Consider the following 20,740-nt stretch of genomic DNA (forward strand, 5'->3'; position numbering starts at 1 on the left):
AAAAAATGAGAGAAGTTTGAAAGAAATAAAGATAGGATATTTCTGAGACTGGACGCAAAGTAAAAAGAAGCGGATCTTAAACAACAGAATGATTTATTGAAAATGATGATTTGTCAAGTCTCGTACAAACAGAATAGACACATTTACGACAGGTATTAGCATTGCTTTTATCGTTGCTAAACTATATATGATATTTCCTAATCGTCACAAAATGGAAAGGGATGAAAACATAATCAAGAACCTAAACTTTGTAAAAAAAAAAGTGTAGTTTATTTTCTACAAAACGTTACGAAGTTTAAAAAACCGATAGATATGTTTATTTAGTTTATTTACAGAAAAGAAATAAACAAAGAAAAAACTTTTTTTAAACTCAATTTTCAGGTCCATGCGGACTTCGGCGCCTTTTTAATCAGACAGATGTGATTGGCATTATACACATCTACAATCTTTTGTTTACCATCCCTGAAAATTTGAACTCAATTTATTTGTAGTGTAGGAGTTTTATGGACAAACCAACCGCCAAAAAACGCTAAAACGTCAATATTTCGAAAACGAAAATGAAGTCATCAATATAAAAACAATCCAATTGGTTTGCGGCCAATATCTATCAGATCTGAAAGTTTCACGGAAATCGACAGAACCATTTCTGCGAACTCGCGTGGACAAAATTTGTAATTTATCACAAATTGACATATGTGGGAATATTTTCAGGTTAAATCTTGTGCTTTATGTTGATATTTCATTGTTACCAGTTTCAATGTTTAATATTGTTGATGTATTTGTTGATTGTATCATTTTTTTATTGCAGTCTTTTACCATTAAGAATGAATTAGTTAACTGACTGTAATCTTATTTAGAGTCCCACGGATCAACAATATTAGTGGCAGTATAACATAACTTGTTACTTTTTTCTATGCCATTCCATCTACCATTTTCAATAGATAATTTATGGTTTGAAGTTCAAAATCTAGGTAAAACCTCCTTCATATAATTACTTAAATTACAATTAACATGTGGTTGGTATCGAAAGTCCAAATTAGTTACTTGTATGTAACACCTTGTGAAGAATTATTGCAAATTGATTCCCAGTTTTGTTAAAACTGATGTTTTAATTAGCCAATCATCATTAACTACAAGGTTATTCATCCAAATATTACTATACCCACTGTCAGCTAAAGTTGATTTCAAGTTCTTTAGCCATTTAGATTCTTTATCATTTACATATTTAGCATAAAGCAAATTTTACATTATGTAACACTATTTTGACTGTTTTCCATGGATAATACGCAATAATTCTTGTATGATATGTACAATGAATTTTACGCTCCCCAATTCTCCATATATAATATAATTTGGAGTGAAGACAAGATGTAAAGGTAGTTTACAAAACTGAACATATATTCTTTCTATTATATCAACATTACTATACCCCTATACTTCTTAGCCAAATAACAGTATAGGAACTACGATTTTATCGTATCAAACAAATGTATATAATTGATCTAAATACATATGCAATTGATTAATATTTTTTAAAATTCCATACGTAGCTTTAGTAGCTCTTTCAGTTGCATATTTTTTTTATCTGGATAAAGAAACCCGCTGATAAAAATATAACTCAAAGATATTTAAAGTTTTTAACAATCTCATTTTTTAAATTTAACTGAATTAACATTGCGATAAAAATACAAGTTCAACCTAATAATGGCAAAGAGATTTACTCTAAAGCAGAGTTAAACTGTTTCACTCACTTGATCTTGATATATCGGTGCCCATCTGTGCTTTTCCAAGTTCGTTTAAATTATAACTGAAATTTCCAAACATGTATGTTTTATTTAAATACTCTGTGCAGAATAACATTGAACATGATCTATTTTTGTTAACAAAACTTAACGCTGAAAATTTCCAGAGTTTTGACTAGAGGGCATGCGCGTATACTGTTTGCCTAGCGCATATTACATTCAATAATAATTGAATAAGTTTTTATATAGTGCATTTAAAATTGCCGAAGCATTTCTTAAAGCGCTTTACAATTATTACCCCAGCAGACCTTAAAGCAATACAAATGTTAGGTTTACCCATGACGGCCATTTAAATTATATTGCCGAACTCGCCGATCTAAATGACGAACTTAATTCAATGTCATAGAACTGTGTCTATTGCTTAAGTCGTGCCTAAATAAATACTTTCCGACTTTACCTTTTCTCATTTATACGTACTTGTGATTATTTAAGTGAATATTTTATATAATTTACGATAAAATGTCGTGGAAATGCATATTTCCGGAAAAATGAATTGTGTATGAAATCACAACTGGCAAATTTTTTTTTTCATACTTATCATCTTACATTTCTATATGTAAATTATGTTGGATTTTGATACTGAAATCATAATGTTTTGTCCACTGTTACCGTTTCTGTACTCAAATTTTCAGCTTTTCTTTTCTTAGTAGTAAATTAATTATCTTATTATTTATTCTTAGTTAACAAACTAAATTCAATATATAAGTTTCAAAGATATTAGAGCGAATGTAGTTGTTTCTTTGTCACAGACTCAGTTAAGATTGTGAGTGAACTAAGGCTCAAGTGTACCATACTTTGTTCTGTAAAGAGGTTATACTTAGTTTCTCCAAATATATACCTAATTCAATACTTTTAAGACTAATATATAAATGAATATTACGATGATCAATCATTATCATGATGATATATTTTATGCCTGTGGAAATCATTTAATATATGAAACCGAATTATTTTCATCTTTATTTACGAGGGTAGTTTTAAATCACAAATTAATCATGCAACGAACCTGCAGGTGTCCATCATTTTTACTTTTATTATAAGGACTCCTGTTTCATTAATGCTAGTTTTTACATCTCCTCTCTTCAACAATCTTCAAATTCTTTACAATGATGCCTCAATTGAAATATCAATATCTTTTATTTATTTAATTTCTGTATTATCATTTATTTGAACAATATTAATAAAGTAACCTGTAATTAAAATTGTGAATTGCCGAGGGTTATAATCTAGTATTTATTAATTTATATGCTGACAAACTATTTTATTTTATATCAAAAGGATAATATTTGCATTCTGGTTTAGGTAAGAGTAATTGTCTAATCATCTGAAACTTAACGCTGAAAATTCCCAGAGTTTTGACTAGAGGGCATGCGCGTACCCAGATAGCATGCATATGTTGGGACAACGTTGGCCCAATGTAACACACTTTGTTGGCCCAATGTAACACACTTTGTTGGCCCAACGTTGGCAAGATAACATTGGCGCAATGTATAAGTGCACTGTGGCCCTTTGTTGGCCCAACATGTTGGGGTAATGTTGGACCAACGAATAACATTTTTATGTATTCGTTGTGCCAGCATTATACCAACGTTGTATAGATTACCAGCACGCGATGGCCCAACATTGGGCCAACGTTGTATATATGTTTATTAATACATGATAGCCAACATTAGACCAACAAATAATATCACAAAGTAGACAGAAGTACACCAACGTTGGGCCAACGTTGTACATAAAATGTTTCTTTCACTGACAGAAAACGCTTGAAAATGTGCATTGTAAGCTGAATAAGTATTTTATTTCAAAAAGTAAACCATTTCAAATTATCAATTGTAAAAAATCCTAACGTGTGTCTTCCTTTAAAATTCTTAGAAACCAAAGATGACCTGAATGTTATGTTTCAGAATTTGCAGATCCACATATTTAAGTTACAATATGCACTTTGCAAATATTTAATCAGACTGAGAGTCGTTTGTGAGAGAATTATCACAGTCTCTTTCCTTTTCCTTCTGGGCTGCTTTCTTTCTCTCTTCCCGCTTTTTCCTCCCCCCTTCTCTATCTCCAGCAAACCTGAACCAGTCCTTTATTACATTACAAATTTCACTATCGGTTGCGTTCGATGTAAATCGGTTTTTCCTAACTGTCTCTAAAATATACAAATATATAAAAAAAAACTAGACACGATCTCGTTGCGAGCAACGAGTGGGTCTTCCGTCCAATTTTTGAGAAAAATTAGAGAGAGAGAGAGAGAGAGAGAGAGAGAGAATTTAAGTAGGCCTAGATACGATTTCGCAAACTATATAGCATCTTTTTAAATATAAGAAGATTTTAATATTATGCAAAATTTCGTAAATATAAAAATATATATCAAGTAAAATGCAAATAACACCGGTAACACTAATAAGTAACTTGCTTTTTAAAAGAGATAGTATAAAACGACAGCAATAACTCGGCATCTTCATGTGTTTAATCAAAGGCCAGAAGGCCTGAGCGGCGCATCGCATTGAGGGTGGATTAGCTGCAATAATGGAGCCCTCTCCCAATTTTTTATTTTTTTTTGGGGGGGGGGGGGGATCTCCGTAATGGTGCAAGTGAGGGAGTGATTCACTCCCGCAACGATTTCGTCTCAAATCGTATATAAATGACAATAACATTTGCATTTCTCACCTGAACTCAAACATTGTAGATGTCTATGGCATAAATTAATCAAAAATATCAAGTATAGTTGATATATCGGTTATTTTTCGTGTATGTCAACATGTATCGGTTATTTTTCGTGTATGTCAACATCATAAGTTGAATTTGTCCGCCATGTTTACTTACCTTAACCGGTCTTATTTTTGGACAGCCAATGAGAATTCAGGAGCGGATCTTGAACTGAATATAGGAATTCCGCTATTATAAACATAATTAACGCGGTAAATATGAATTTTCCATTATACACGTATACTATTTATTTAAATGATGTTTTAGTAAAAGAAAGAGGTAAGATCGATTATCTACACTGACATTCACGCGAGAACTGTCATGGCTGCTGAAAAAGACGACTGGTAAACATGCTGATGTGTTTTATCTGGTTTTGATTTATATACGGTCAGTTTGTTCAACCTGAATTAAATCAAAGTACTGAAAGTACTGAAACGAGGTGACTTTTTGGGTAGATGTTATTGGATCCATATAAATTCGAATAATGTAATACAGGGTATATAACTTTGCGAAATACATATTGGCATATAAAAAAGGGGAATCAATAAATGGTAAAGAGTATTACTTAAGGAGTAAAAAATCATATGTTGGGTACAATGAGGTGATGAATCATTTCATAATGATACCTCATTACTTGTATCTATATATTCTTTTTCAATTTATACAATTAAAAAACAACATTTACAACTTATTATTATTTCCACATAGCATGGTATGTAGTATTACTACGCAGCGCAGCCAGTGTTGTTTTCCGGTTTAAGATATGCCCATTATGTGTGTCGTTAATCTTTAATGAAATTATTGGGCTATACGCTTTAAACAGATACAGTTGAAAAGGTAAATATACCGGTATACCATTAAAATTGGTTTGAAAATTGGGGAAAAAATAAAGGCATGTAATTTATCAAAATGTTTATTGAATACTTTTGAAAGAAAAGGAAATTATTGCTAGGACAAATTTTTGAAACATAATACAAAATCTTGGAAGAGAGTGAGAAGAATGTTAAAATACATGTACAATAGAAATTGGAATGAATTAATATTATAGAATAGACAAAATGAAAAACAATATAGCAGATATAGTTGTGTTTCAAATATATTGAACATGATATAATGCCAAAGAAATATTCAGTAAAACTATGTAAAAAAACCCACAAGACTAACAAGTACTAGTCGAATGAAAATGTCAATCAATTTTTACAAAAATGGAATGGCAGTTAATGTGTATCAAACAAGTGGTAACATATTTTAAAATTATCCCTGATTGGCAACAACTTTGATCAATTGGCACAAAAGATACATAATACATGCAAAAATCAGATAAAGAAACAATATCAAATAACAACAAAAACTCATATACATGTATTGGTATAAAAGTTATAAAAAATGGAATAATTGATGTAAATAATACAACGGGAAGATTTAGGGGTAAAGCTTGTGTTATGTTGGTTGCAAACCAAATCACTTTTCATGTGGCAAGTTTTCGGTATATATATCTCAACATGAAAGCATCAAATGAATATTCTATTTGTTGTGGCAGAGAAAATATTGCAAGAAGATAGTAAAATTTTCAAGTATCACACAGCTGGTTACTTCGTTGTTTTGACTAGTTTGTAAACTGTTCACTTGATAGATATTTCTATCATTAAGATAATTAAACACAGAATATAGGTAAAACTAGCTATCAAACTATTGAACTATGAGAACAGTAATAAAATGTAACAAAAAGGAATACATGTACTAGTAATAATATCTATACACCTCAGGCTAATGATATATGTATCAGTAACTAAACACATTTGAGAACTGGTTCCTTGGTGGTAGCTACTTCTGTTCTTAGGAAACATTCAATACAAATCATAGTTAAAAGGAACTTATCAAATCATTACTCAAATACTCATGTCTAAGTCTACTGGCAGTAAAAATACAAAAGGGATAATACTGGAAATATTACATACAAACAACGTTGTTATCACACATGCATTATTGAACTGGTCTTTGATTGGTAGCAATTTCTTTCATATAGGCACAAAAATGAATCAAAATTGTTCAAATTTGAAAAAAAATCAAACAGCAGAAGTCAAACAAATACAAGATATATGCTAAATCTTTGGTATACACACAAGCTACACTAAGTCATGATATTGTTGATAATAAAATAAGGCTTCTTTCTGCACACAAAAGGAACCATATTATGGCTGTGAATTGAAGCACCATTGAATGTAAAAAATTTTAAGAATATAGCTACCATTTGAAGATTAAAAATATAAAAATTTCAATATTGAGTAATGGTTTAAAGAGTAACTATTATTGCAATAGCTGTATCAGAAAAAGTATGTCATTACACATTGGCACACATGGCTTTAAATACTATTATACAAGAAATACAATAGCAGCGTACAACAAATAAACATTAGGGAAATCAAGCTATTAGGTTTGTAGAACTTTGTACTTATACAAAATACTGCTCAAGTTTTACCAACATCACAAGAAGTGAGACAGAAAAAACACTATATCTTCTAAGAATAGCTTTCAGAAGATGATAATGAAAAAAATGCTTTATATGCATTTAATATAAACAGGTTCTAGTTTCAAATGCCATAAATTCAGGACAATTTTTACAACAGTGTGTTAGGAAATGGAAAAAAGTCTTTTTGTATTATATGTTATGTACTGTGCAAATTGTAAAAAAAATATGATGTACACATAGCTTTTGTACAGTAAGGCAATAATGCAATGCATATATTTTTTACAAAACATTGGAAAACATTACCTTTTACAAAGAATGTTCAAGTGTTTAATTTGAGGATAGCGCTTGTCATGTTTGGCAAATGATTGTCAAAAAGGAAGTAAAAAACTTTCTGCATAATATATGGTTGAAAAAAGAACATATAATGTTTTGATATACACAATAAAAGACAACGAGTAAACCTTATTATCCCCCCCCCCCAAAAAAAAAAAGATTATACTTTGTCCTTCAATGAAATAAACAATGATTTATTACAAACAGAATGCTTGGTCTAAGATTGCAATACGCTCAGTCTAAGATTGCAATATGCTCAAAAGGTAAAATAAAATACACAATTACAAGAATGATTTTTTTAAGTAAAGCAAGTGGTTTGAGATGAGCATATGTGTAAGGCAAACAATTGTGATTGCAAAAACCTTAAAACTATTTTGTATTGCATTTTGATATGCAAAATCAATTCCAACTGTACTCAATAACAAAAATCAATACCTAACTTGTTTTTACACAAGAATTTTTAAATTAAAAGGAAAATGACGATATTAACATGTTCATTATAAAATAGATTTCTGAATCCATTTTGAATATTTTCATTGTTTACCTCTACAATTATAGTTGCAAGTTAAAATTCAGATTAGACTATTCTCATACCCCCCCCCCCCCCCACCCCTTTTATGAAAAAAAAATCTTTATATTTCAAAAATCTCAAAAATGCTAGCATAAGATATGATCAGAGTAATATAGAAAAACGAAGTTACAAAATGATGGATTGGACAGGAAGGCATTTATGAAGATTTTGTGATGCTGATGATCTCTTCAACTGTTGAGTCTTTCAAAATGAAAGAACATTGAAGTGGCAGATTATTCTGTAGCTCAGTTTCTATGTCTTCAGTGTTGCAACCAAGAGCAGCTGCAATCATGCAAATTGGAACTTCATATGTTGCATACTCATCATGTACATTCATCAGGAGGGAGATGTTCAGCTCTGTTTTCTCAAATGCAATGGCTGATCCATGTATTTGAGAAACTGGTGGCTCACACTCCTGAAACAAAAAGAAAGATCTTAAGTAAAGAAATGTGCGCTAAAAACACCAATTTCATTGGGAATAACACTGTGTACTGCTAAAAACAGTCAATACCATATTAAAGAAAGGGGAAAGAATCAGTTCAAGCATTATGCATTGTCAAATTATAGAGAAAACAATTCCTAATATTATATTCATGCATGTTTCTATTGTATTTTAAACATTAAACAGAGCCATCTTACTTCAAGAATGCTTTTTGAAGTTGTTGAAACAGAAATTTCTTCATTGAAGCTGGTCACAACAACATTTGTGATTGACAGATATTTCCCGACTATGGATGAGTCACTTAGGTTTCTCCACAGGGAGACTTTTATACTGTCTGTCTCGTCCTTTAGAGCAACACTTTTAACATTGACATCAACACCTTTCACTTTCACGGTCTTTGTCATGTCCTCCTGAAATAAAATAAGGAAATACATATTATATTGTTTGTGAATTAAGCATATTTATAATACTCTATTTGTTTACAATTTAAACAAAATTCATTAGAACATCATGCTTATCTGCCATAAAAGTTAGTCGAGCTCACACTTGATCTCAGTCTCACTTTTCCACTATGTATTCCTTCTGTAAAAGTGAGACTGAGATTAAATGTGAGCTCATCTAAGTATTATGGCCCTGGGGCCAGAAATTGAATAGTTGTATGCATGTACTTTAACTGATTAAAGAATGTAAAATTCAATCTGAGAGAATTCTAACTGGCAATATAAAATGCATTTGAGCCCAATCTATTTATAAATTATCACATCTGCTCATTTGTTGAACTTCCTACACTTAGGTAACAGTTTAAAATAATCTATGGGCAATTGAAGCTGTCATAAAGATTTGGTATTAATATATAACATCAAATTTTATGACAAATGTTTTCAAACCGTATCTGGCAAAGAATTATACAGAAGTAGTTGAAGTGTATACTTACAGAGACAACTCTACCCTTCACAGACACTAGTGACTTAACAGGGGAGGTCTTGACGGCCTTGATAGGGCGCGTCACAGCAGGTGGTGGATTCGCAATCCTCTTGCCCTTCTCCAATATATCCTGTGGAACCTCCATGGTTCCTGTTTTCAATACTTTTGTGTTTTTTGTTATGACAATCGCAGGTTCGCCTTCATTCTTGAAAATATAGTTCATAAGGATGACAGTGCTATCTCCAGTTAATGTTTTCAGTTTAGAAGTGTCATAGAGAGTGCCTTTTATTGCATCTGTTGCATCCCCCATTCCAACTGTCACACATTCTTTTTTCTCACCACTGTCGATTTGATAATTCTGAATATTGCCAACAGCACAGACTTTCACTTTCAGTGGCTGTGCATAAGGTTTACCACCTCTAGAATCCTTTAGTTTTGCAACTGTTAGCATCTGTAATTGAAAAATGAATGAATTTGATTAAGTGTTAAGAAATCATTGTAATATCTTGCTATAATTATAGTAATAAAGTGCAAAATCTTCTATATATTCAATTTCTTGAAATAAAATATTGTAATAATGTGGTAACAACCTTAAATACTGTCATGATATATATTAACATTAAGGCAGATGTCAACAAAAAGCAGACTTTTCAAGATGTAAATTTTTATTCAAATAGGAATTAATATAATGAAGTATTAGCATTTATAGTCAGTGGCCTTTCTTTGTTTATATGAGAATAAAGTGGTAGCAATCCAAGTACTTTCTAAAGCAGTGAAAGTACATGGTTTATCATTTTTAAAAGAAATTTTAAACAGTGCAGAACAAAAAAGTTCTATGTCATGAATACAGCTATTTCAGTGCAATATATAGGGGCTTATGATCTGAGAAGTAAGCTTCAAGTGTCCCCCAAGTTTGAATTTGAGTTTCTGAAATGTTTGTGTATATGTGGTCAAGTGCAGATCCATAGTCAGTGGTAGAATTTGTTGGTAGGTATCTAAAATTGAATTCTGACAGGAATTTGATGATATTTCCTGTTTGTGATGAAAGGTTGTCAATATTGAAGTCCCCAGTCAATACTACAGGTGTTTGATCATCTAAACAATTTCGTAACATACCCCCAAGCATGTTTTTTAATGTCAACAAATTTGTCTTTGGTGGAATATACAAGAACAAAAATAATATTGGTAACCCACTGCGAATTTCAATATCCAAGGAAAAGAACTGAACATTATGTTCTCTCTTTTTGTTAATATTTTTTACAGTGAGTGATTCCTTGACATAAATAGCAAGACCATATGAGGGTCTTTGGGTACCATGTTTTGGGGAGTCAAACCTATGCATTGTATACCCTGGTAATGACAGTGTCTCTTCTTCATCAGTTTCAACAAGTCTTGTTTCAGATATTGCTAATACATCTGATGACATAAGGTTTAAATCCTTTTCTAAATCCTCCTTGTGCTTATGAAGTGACCTTATGTTAAATGATGTCAGAACTGTAGTACAAGGACCATATGCTGCCAAATTGTCAATGCAGACATTCAATTTTTCCTCAGTTCTAAGCCTGTTCATTTCTTCTAACACAACTGGAGACAGCGACATTTTTTTTTCATTCAAATAGGTGATGTGCAAGTTTTCAATATGGGTAACCCTACTAAGTCCCACATAATGCATATGGTCATTTTTTCTAGAGCCAAAATTTATAACTGCCGATTTCATAGTTGAGCCTTGGGCTTTGTGAATTGTTTTGGCAGCTCCTAATCTTAATGGAAACTGTCTTCGTTTTACATGATATGATCCATTCATTTGAATTTTAAACTGCCTTGTTATTTCTAATATTGGTGTCCAAGTTTTCTCAATGTAAGTTTTGAATAGCCTTGCATATTCTCTGCGCAACTCCTTTCCAATGTTATCATCATCAAATTGCACCCAAATAATGCTACACCTTGTTGATCCTTCAACACGATAATCAAAGAGTTTTACTGTGCACGATGCACCATTTGTTATTCCATCTTGAACATTAACATTATTGGTTATTTCAGCTGGGACTCCAATAACTAAGAACAACATTGAAGACAACCCCATTGTTTTGGCAGAGTCATCAGGAACTCTTGCTAATACTTTTGACTTTACTGCTTCATCAGATGTGCCAATAACCCAGTCAATAGCATTAATGCTGACTTTGTGTGAATCATCTGCCATATCATATATCTTGTTATTGTAAAACTGTACTTCATTTCTGGTAGCAAACAAATGGGGTATATTTGCAATATCTGGAGTCTCTGCCTTAACACAATGACACAGTAGACTGATGTCTTGTTCAGTTTGATTTCCCTCTCGTAATCTGTTCAGTAGTTCAGCGAAAGTCTTGTCATCTTTTTGGCGCATTATTATGGTTAATTCAAACAGCTTGAAATTGTCTCTCCACAAATTTGCTGCTAATGGACCATAATCTTTATTTGAGTGAGAAAAAATCCAACTATCCATGACAGGTTTTAGCTGAAAGAGATCACCTACTGCAATAACATTTACTCCACCAAAAGGCAATGTGCATCCTTTAATTTCTTGCAGTCTGAGGTTCATGAAATTGAACATGCCGTGACCAACCATGGATATTTCATCAATGAATATCACCTTTAAATTCATGTATCGTGTTCGAAAGGTATTTAGTTGTTGCATGTCTAGTGGTTTGTATGCAAATCCCCTGCCAACTGGAATACAGAATGCTGCATGGATTGTAGAGCCATTTATGTTATGAGCTGCTTTTCCAGTAGGTGCACAGAGAAGAACATGCAAGTTGTCAGGATTTTCATGAACTTGGTGAGAGTAGAATTTTAACAATGCTTGATATAGGGCTCTTGTAAGTACACTTTTTCCAACCCCTGCTCCGCCAGACAAAAATGCATACAAAGGGTCTTTCTTAGTTTTCAGCCAGTGTAACACATGATAAAAGAATTCCCTTTGCTGGTGGTTAAGAACTCTTAACATTTCTCTGTATGGAATATCTTCCATTTCACCCATTTGCGAAATATCATCATCAATTTGTTTTCGTTGAATTCCAAGCTCAAGGCCTATGTCATAATCTGGTGCATGTTTACCAGGATCAAAACAACCCCATCTGTTTGAGAGTGTTGATCCTTCCTCTCTATCTATTTCTTCTTCATGTTCATTTCCTGGAGCCACAAAATCTGTACACAAATCCTCTGCATCTACATTATGAAGCATGTTTTCTATATCATTCAAAACCTTTCCTCCCAGCTGATATTCAGAAAGCTTTTCTTGTATTTGAATTTCACATGACTTGTATCTTGCTTCAAAAGATTGAAATGTATTCATTAAATCTTTTTCTTCTTTTCTCCATGGAGTAAATAACATCAAAAGTTCACGATAATGCTTTTCACTATCTGTTTCAATATCAAAATGTACCCATCTTAAAACCATTGGCTTTTTTCTTTTGATTATTTCTGTACCATTCCTAAACATGTAACTTTGAGCAAATTCACAGGAATCTGTTATGACAGAAATTGCATCTTCTGAAATTTCATCCTCTGGTTCATTTTCAGGCAACTCCTCTGAAGTGTTCTGTTTGATGCTTTCTTTGTGATATTTTACTTGAAACCAGGCCACAAAATCAGCGAGACAGATTCCCTCAAGAGCTTTTGGTCGTTGTTGATACAGTCTTATGATATTGCCCGCTTCAATGTCTGTACTGCTTTCTTTCAGGCCTTCTAAAACATGTCTAGGTTTTAACAAAACAACTCGCTCATCTACTGGAGCAGTATTAATAAATGTCACAGATCTTGATGTATGACGCAGTGGTATTTGAAGTACCAAGTATACTGCTTCCTGAGCACCAATCTCAACATGAGAAAGAAACTTGTTTCCTATACGCCTGACTTGTTGGCGAATATCTGAGTCATTTTGTCTTGCTTCTTCACAGGCATGCCGCAGCAAGTTAGACATTCCTCTTTGACCTTTAGAAATGTAGGATACTATGTAAGTAGCACATGCATATGCATCCAAAATAAATTGAATGTCCATATTTGCCTGCCAGCTCTTTAGAAGAATATCATTGTATGAATTAATTCTCACTTCGTTTGGATTTCGCTTCAAGAAAACTTTTTCTTGTTTCAAAGATGACCTCACTGCCCTGAAGTAGCAATCCATGTTGATTTGCAGTTCTGATAAAAAGTCTTGAAATGACGTTTCAACTGCAGAGTCTCTAAACTTTAATGAATTAAGGTATTCTACAATTTTTTGGTAAGTTGTTGCTGCTGTTGAGAAATCATCATCATCTTCATCTAAGGGTGCAAGAACAACAGTTTGTGGCATTGGTGGTATGGGGAATTGAAATCTACATATAGGTTTATTCTTTTTCATACAAGTCCTTGCATGACGATGCGTTTGGTAATTTATCAAAAAATCCTCTGCCCCATGCTTTTCACAAGTTGTGTACTTATCAATAAACTGAGCCACTTCTTCGTATGGGTGAGTTTGAACAGTTGGAGCATCTTTGATCCAAAGAAGCATATGCACATGAGGAGAACCTCGCTGTTGGAACTCAATCCTGTAAAAATAATCTTCAATGATGCCTACAGGATTCATTTTATGATTCAGTACCTCTGCAAAGAATTTGTTAAACCTGAAGTCAAAATATCTTGCACAAGTTACAGGGTCAGACTTGATGAGTTTACTTTTGTGTTCCCAGCTCATGTTCCTGATTTCCTCTTCTGTGTATGTCACATTTTCAATTAACTCCCCGAGTGTTCTAAGAAGTGGTGTCCATTTTGTTTCAGCTGCAGAAAATGAACAGAACCATGTGGGTAAACCCAGTTGTCTGATCATAGCAAAAATGTCCCTTTTTGCTTTTTCCCAGTAAGGGGGTGAGCCTCGTAAATTTCGTAAAACATGAAATCCTTCATTCAATCGTACAATTGAATCAGCAGTCTGTGAGTCAAGTATTTGTGCTGCAGTGTATTTCTGACCCTGTAGTTTACATTTCCTCATGGCAAGCATTACTTTGTCTTGTATTTGCTTAATTTGTATTCTTTTCAACTTGTAAAACAGATTTGGAACACATTGAGCGCATCTCCTATCAACATTTCTTAACTCCCATTTGCAAATAGTACTGTAATGCAACGGAACACTTCTAAATTTGTTGTCTGGTCTTGCTTCACCACAATAAATGGTAGGAAATGCTAAAAATTCTGCGTTTTTATCTTGAAATATACTTAAAGGACTAAAGTTTTCACCTGGGGCAATGCTCAAAACCTGATTAAATTCTCTGAAGTCAACACTTTGCATCATAGTGTCCATATTGCCTGTTGGCCGTTCTTCCACACTACCTTCTTCTGTCCAAGCTTCTATGATGGACTCTTCCACTGAATTTGCGGTCAATGTGGAATTTGAATTTGATTCATTTTCTTCTTCCGTTTCGACATCTTGGCAATTCCATGACTCATTCAATTCTATACCTTCTGCTCTGAATAAAGAACTATTCTGTATTAACCATTTTGTTGCCGCAAGGACTTTATTTGGGCGTATTCTTTCAAATGCCATCGAATGTTTAAAACTCATGCTCCGCTTGAATTTCAAAGGTATAGTTTCATTTTCACTTAAGAGTCGAGGTAATTTTTTAACTGTAGAAGTTACATCAGCAGGAACGTTCACAACATTTCCTGTGATACTCATTTGGCCACCACGAGGTTTTTCTCGCAACTGCATAAACGGGATTCTGGGGGCAATAAGTCTCTCTTCAAGAGGTGTAATGTTCAATTCAGGAGGTTTTGAGGGGAATTTTAAACCATTTATAAATGAACAAGGAGGAACTTTTTCTGCTTTTAAATATTTGTGACAGGTGTTACAAATAATGTCTTGCTTTTGAAAGCCATGCTTAATCAAAAAATCTTCACATATTCCAGTGGCTTTTCTAACTGAATGTTTAAACCATATCTGAGAACAACTTTTACAGACAAAAGATGGGCCTGTATTCACAGATGAATGAAATTGCTTAATCACTGTCTCCTGTTTGTTCGATAAATGAATATTGTTGCTTTGAGTCTGACTAGTTCCTGTATGACATGTTTGGCACGGACTAGAAACTGGTTGTATACTATCCATTGTTAAACAACACCTATCTTCATTTTGTCTTTGGACATGTCTTTGGACAAAAGTCATCATTTCTACATTTACAAGTGAAATTGTATACAATTCAAATGCTGCACTTTCACACCTAAATAGCTTTCTCAATAAAGCTTGTAAGTTTGAAAAACTACTGACTGTCAACAAAACAGAGTGACCATCTGCATCAACGTTTCCATTTGAATCACGTGCATGTGGATCAAATATGTGGAACAAAGTGCCAGAAGAGAATATAGCAACAGAACTGCCTTTGCATATAAATATACCCCCATCTCTGGTATTTGCAAAGCATAAATTCAGTGCTGTAGCAAGCGAGAGAAAGGAACCATTATCTTTATAATTGGCTTGTATTTCCCCTGAAAAAACTGGTACAGCTGATATATGAAGCAGTTGATTTAGAATGCAAACATTTTGGGGCAAGTCTTCTGGGTTAAGGTATTCATGAGGACATGTCTGTCTTGCATGCTTATACAAAATATCGCCTTTTGCAAGTACAAAATGAATATCATTTGAATCCCAATTTTCAAACAATTTTTGATTAACTGCATTATAAGCAATGCAAACAAGTGAATTTGCAATGCATTGCTTACCTCTGCTAAACTCCGAGAAATTATTTGAACCTTGATGAATGTTAGCAGAAACGCATTTTAAAACTGTCGGATATTTTCTCACATTAGGTTTTGGTTTTTTAACAGAGTTCGGACTCTCCCTTTCATGACTTTCTATATCTTTTTTTTTTCTTTTCCTGGTAGACTTCATATCTGATGACGACATTTTTTCGGACTTGGTTTTTAATTTCCTCAATATTTCAGTTTGATGTTTTCTGGGATTAATTTTGTAAGTCTTTTAACAATTTCATAGCTTAATCAAAAGAGTTTCAGAATTATCTTAAATTTTAGTATTTTTTTTTATGCTCCTGTAGTATAATTTATTCAGTTCATAAAAACATTTTGTCAATATCATTATCTATTCCACTCTATGATGAACCACTCCTAGAAAATATCCACTCTTGAAATTTGAACTCTTGTTAGTCTTGTGTCAACTCTGAGATATAATTCAAAGTATTGTATCAAAGTTTGCAAATCATTTATCTAAATATCAATCGAGTTTTTCATTTACCAACACCACTCCAAGAAATTTTCCACTCTTGAATCTATGTAATACAATGTATCAACTCTTGCAAGTGTCAAGTTTCGCATTAAAGCAATGGAATATTGATTCGCAAAATACTGCAAAGAAAGCTATCTCGAAATAACAAATAAGTTTTACTCTTCAATATGCAACATAATTACAAATACAACTTATCCTTTATTTTTCTTAACTCAGTTTATGTTTACAGTTACTGATATTTCATGAAAGAGCGCGGGAAATGGCGCTCTGCCTTTTCGATAACGCCTATTGTTTACATCCAGTTAATACGGTATTAAAACTAACAGAATGTATCCCAAAACAAACATGCGATAAGGTTGTCTAAAATTAACACATTGTAACTTTTATAATTACCTTGATACATAAAGCGTTGACAGAAATATCTTTTTCAGTTCTCTCAGGGCCAATCTTTCCTCTCGATGATGTTGTTGACAAACACGATAGCGTGGCGCGTATGGATACAGAAAATAGTACGCTGCTTGACGAGTCAATAAATTTCTGCTTTAAAAAAACCACTTTTCACAAAATTGGAATAACTATTTCAATTTAGTATTAATTCGAATTTATAAACACAATTTTTCAAAATTCAATATAATTACAATGTGAACTATTTTTTGATAGGTGGTGAACTAACTAGGTCATTAGCATTTTTTTCAGACACATGGAGAACGCGGTAAACTCAGAGCGTTAATGCCGACTTTCTCGGATTATATCTATTTTCTTTTTATATAGATGTATGCGTGAGTGTATTCAATGCAGTAAATATGCAATGATTGTATGAAGCAAAACGATTCTCATCGATATGAAAGTAATAGATATTATTATTATAAAAATCAGAGTAGGAGAGAGTACTAGATTTACCGCTTGCCGAGTCTGGCCGCTTGTTTTATATAATGCGAATGAATACAACAGCAACCTTATCTTTTTATTGTTATTATTTTATTTTTGAGGATACAATTTGGTTGATTATTCGAGAAAAATATTTTTGTTATGTTTTAAAACGCAAACACTTATTTGTGACTCCTTTTGAAGTCTACATTTCATATGAACTATATTTCATATCGAAGGGATAAAAATTGAAATTTCATAAAATCTTATTAAACTTGTTTATTCCATAATGTAAACTATTTATTCGTATATCAGTTTCAAAATGAATTTGAATAGCATTTCAGTTGTATTAACATAATTGACGAAAAAATTCTATTATAAAAAAGCAATGCGATTCTACAACTGGTAGTGATTAAAGGGGGGCGCCATTGAAGCTGGACTCTGACTTACGAGGCTGACTTACGTCACCTCGAAAAATCATTTTATTTAAAGAAAGTCAAATATAAAATCGATCTTTTCAGACCGAAGTCAGTCGCATTTAAGGTAACTCCGTACCTATAAAATCATGGGTTCAAAGTTAAAAACTTAACTTTTTTAAAACTTATTGGACTTGAATTTCATCAAAAAATAAATAAAATATATATGTATCCATACTATTTAAAATGTCAGGTAATAAAAACCAAAGGCTGAAATTATCATCTGAAAATCACACTTTTTTTTGTTTAAAAATTAAATATAAGTGAATGGATACTTGTTTGTCTATTTAAATTTTATTGCTTACTTTACTTTGCCAGAAAACTAAAATTAATTACAAAAAAAGAAAAAAATTGTTTACATTAGAAAAATTATAGCATTTAGATATATCACTTAGAGAAAAGTAGAAAAGAGTTATTTCCCTTTGTCATTATTGAATTATGTCGAATATAAGGATGAAAAACGCTTATTAAATATCTCAAAGTAAACAATGATTTGAGTTTTTGATGTGCACCTATGATAACATAGAAATTACAATTATACTTGCAAGAATTTTAATGAATTCATGGTTTATGTAAAATGTATGACGTCACAGGAGGGTGGATTTACTTTAAACATTGATTTTGCACCGTTACAGAGATCCTATGGAATTGTAGCCCTCTCCAGTAAACATCAGATATAAAAAAAAATCGAAGAGGGCTACATTATTGCAGTTAAGGGTAGCTTAAAACATCACTACAAGTTGTTAAATATCGCCATTCTACATGGGGAAGGTGGCGCGCTTTTCCTCATTCAGTTGGACATCGTCTTATTCGTTTTATCAAGTGATAAAATACGAAATCTGTTCCTAGCTATAGGAAGACAGCCACTTACTCTCATTTTAATATAAAAAATTTATATAAGAAATTATTACATTTTTTCACCTCCGATATTCGAACAATTAACCTCTTTTGAATTGAAGAACGAACTGTTGTTATGCAAATTATCTCATCGGTTGACTGGTCCTCTGTCCCTATCGTACATTGCAGGCATTGTCTATCTCACCTGCGTATTAATCTTTGTTTTGTTCTTTCATTGATGTTGATGTTTTTTTGAATGTGTAAAGGAGATATCTGCTGTAATGATTTGTTTATATTTTTTAAAACGCATACTGAATATATGTTTCTGGTTGAAAATACGTAACAATCAGAACGGCACTATATATTCATTGGCGCATTGATACTTGAGTTCAATGACGCCGCTTGTATATAAGCCGAGAGAAGTGAGCTGACAGCAATGAGGCTACATCGCTGATAGCGATGCGCCTCGAAAATGCATGGAAAATTGATGAGAATACAATAGAAAGATATTATATATATATATATATATATATATATATATATATATATATATATATAAAAGTTTATTTGAACCATTAAAAACCATAATCCCATGAACAATTCTTGTATACTATATGTTATAAAGATATCGTAGTGCACAATAAAATTTAATTCATTCATTTTGGCATCGTCTCAAGCCACGGGTTTTGTGTCCATTCTATTGTGGAAATAGAATGGATACAAAACCCGTGGCTTGAGACGATGTCATTTTGGTTGAACGCCGTCTTTGTACTGAAGATAATGTAAATACCGGGCGTATTATTATATATAAGACATTGAGAATTTTTGCTGTAAGTGAATATATGTTTGAATAGTAATCACAACGAAACCGAGGTCTTGATTCTCTTCCAACACCGCACCCCTGTCTACATCTACATGTAATTGTTTGGCAAGTTCTCTCTCTCTCTCTCTCTCTCTCTCTCTCTCTCAGACAAACGTTTGAAATAGAGCCGGGTTCAATTTCAATTATTTATGGTACGTACACTTTTTTCAGGTTCTAGTGACAGTAAGATACTTGTCGAAGGCAGCTTTTTTTTCAGAGTGCGGCGACCTATACGGGATTTCTAGAGCTAGTGTTTCTAGAGCAATTGATAACGTGACCAAAAGCATTTGCAATAGGTTTCATAACATCAATTTTCCAACTGGTGTGTACAAGTTAAAATTTCTAGTACATGCACCACTATACATGTATAGATATCATTGATTTTGGATGTGTTAAATATAATTTATACATCTATTGAATTTTAGTAGATCTTTGTATATATACATCTACATGAATGGGACGCTCTTTAAAATCAGCATGTTTACTATTGTAGGCAATGATGCAATTCGTACAAAACACGAATTTTATCAGATTGCGGGATTTCCAAACGTCCTCGGCGCCGTTGATGGGACTTTAATTCCTATCATAGCACCCAAAGACAATGAACCAGAGTACGTCTGTCGGAAGGGCTTCCATGCTATAAACGTACAAGTGGTTGCTGACGCTTCTTTAAGGTGATCATTCTTGCCCTTTCTTTCTTTCTTTCATTCAACAGAACTACAATATTATATTACATTAAATGAATACCGAGAGAATCTGTAATTGAAATCCTCATTATTTTTAATTTCAAGGTTTACCAATCTAGTTTGCAAGTGGCTTGGGTCAACTCACGATGCGTTTATGTTTTCAAACTCCGCACTTAAAAACCCATATGGAAACAAGGTATGGAATTTAATCTCAACAAAATTAATAAAATAAATAAATGTTATCAATTTGCACGTATATGTTATAAATATCGAATTTACCGGTTGGAGGTAAATACAAAATCAATTGTCTTGTTGTAAATTCTGTTTTTACTGCCACATGATAAATTAAAAATTTACTATATTTTAACCATGTCGGTGGCTCGTTGGATAAAAACCCTATACCATAGCAAATCATAAGAGATCCTATATTCCCATCTTTCCACAGAGTTGACGGTTGGCTTCTTGGAGACTCAGCATATGCATTGCGAAGTTACACGATGACCCCAAAAGCTAAC

General features: G+C 32.7%; 1 protein-coding gene and 1 long non-coding RNA gene across 2 annotated transcripts; one reads left to right on the forward strand and one right to left on the reverse strand.

Annotated features, from left to right (window-relative positions):
• Positions 1-4,923: 4,923 nt before the first annotated feature.
• LOC117688010 (uncharacterized) lies at positions 4,924-17,247 on the reverse strand. The gene is made up of 4 exons (XM_066086616.1): positions 16,891-17,247; positions 9,259-9,699; positions 8,522-8,734; positions 4,924-8,297 (listed from the first exon to the last, which is right to left on the reverse strand). Exons 2-4 carry the CDS (start codon positions 9,697-9,699, stop codon positions 8,040-8,042), a joined length of 912 nt encoding a protein of 303 aa, XP_065942688.1. The 5' UTR covers positions 16,891-17,247; the 3' UTR covers positions 4,924-8,039.
• A 2,452-nt stretch (positions 17,248-19,699) lies between these two features.
• Positions 19,700-20,408, forward strand: LOC136273958 (uncharacterized). The gene is made up of 3 exons (XR_010712198.1): positions 19,700-19,861; positions 20,033-20,213; positions 20,331-20,408. It is a non-coding gene; the product is annotated as an uncharacterized lncRNA (long non-coding RNA).
• Positions 20,409-20,740: the final 332 nt, after the last annotated feature.

Source organism: Magallana gigas, chromosome 1 (genome assembly GCF_963853765.1).
Source record: "Magallana gigas chromosome 1, xbMagGiga1.1, whole genome shotgun sequence".
NCBI classification, from domain to species: Eukaryota; Metazoa; Mollusca; class Bivalvia; order Ostreida; family Ostreidae; genus Magallana; species Magallana gigas.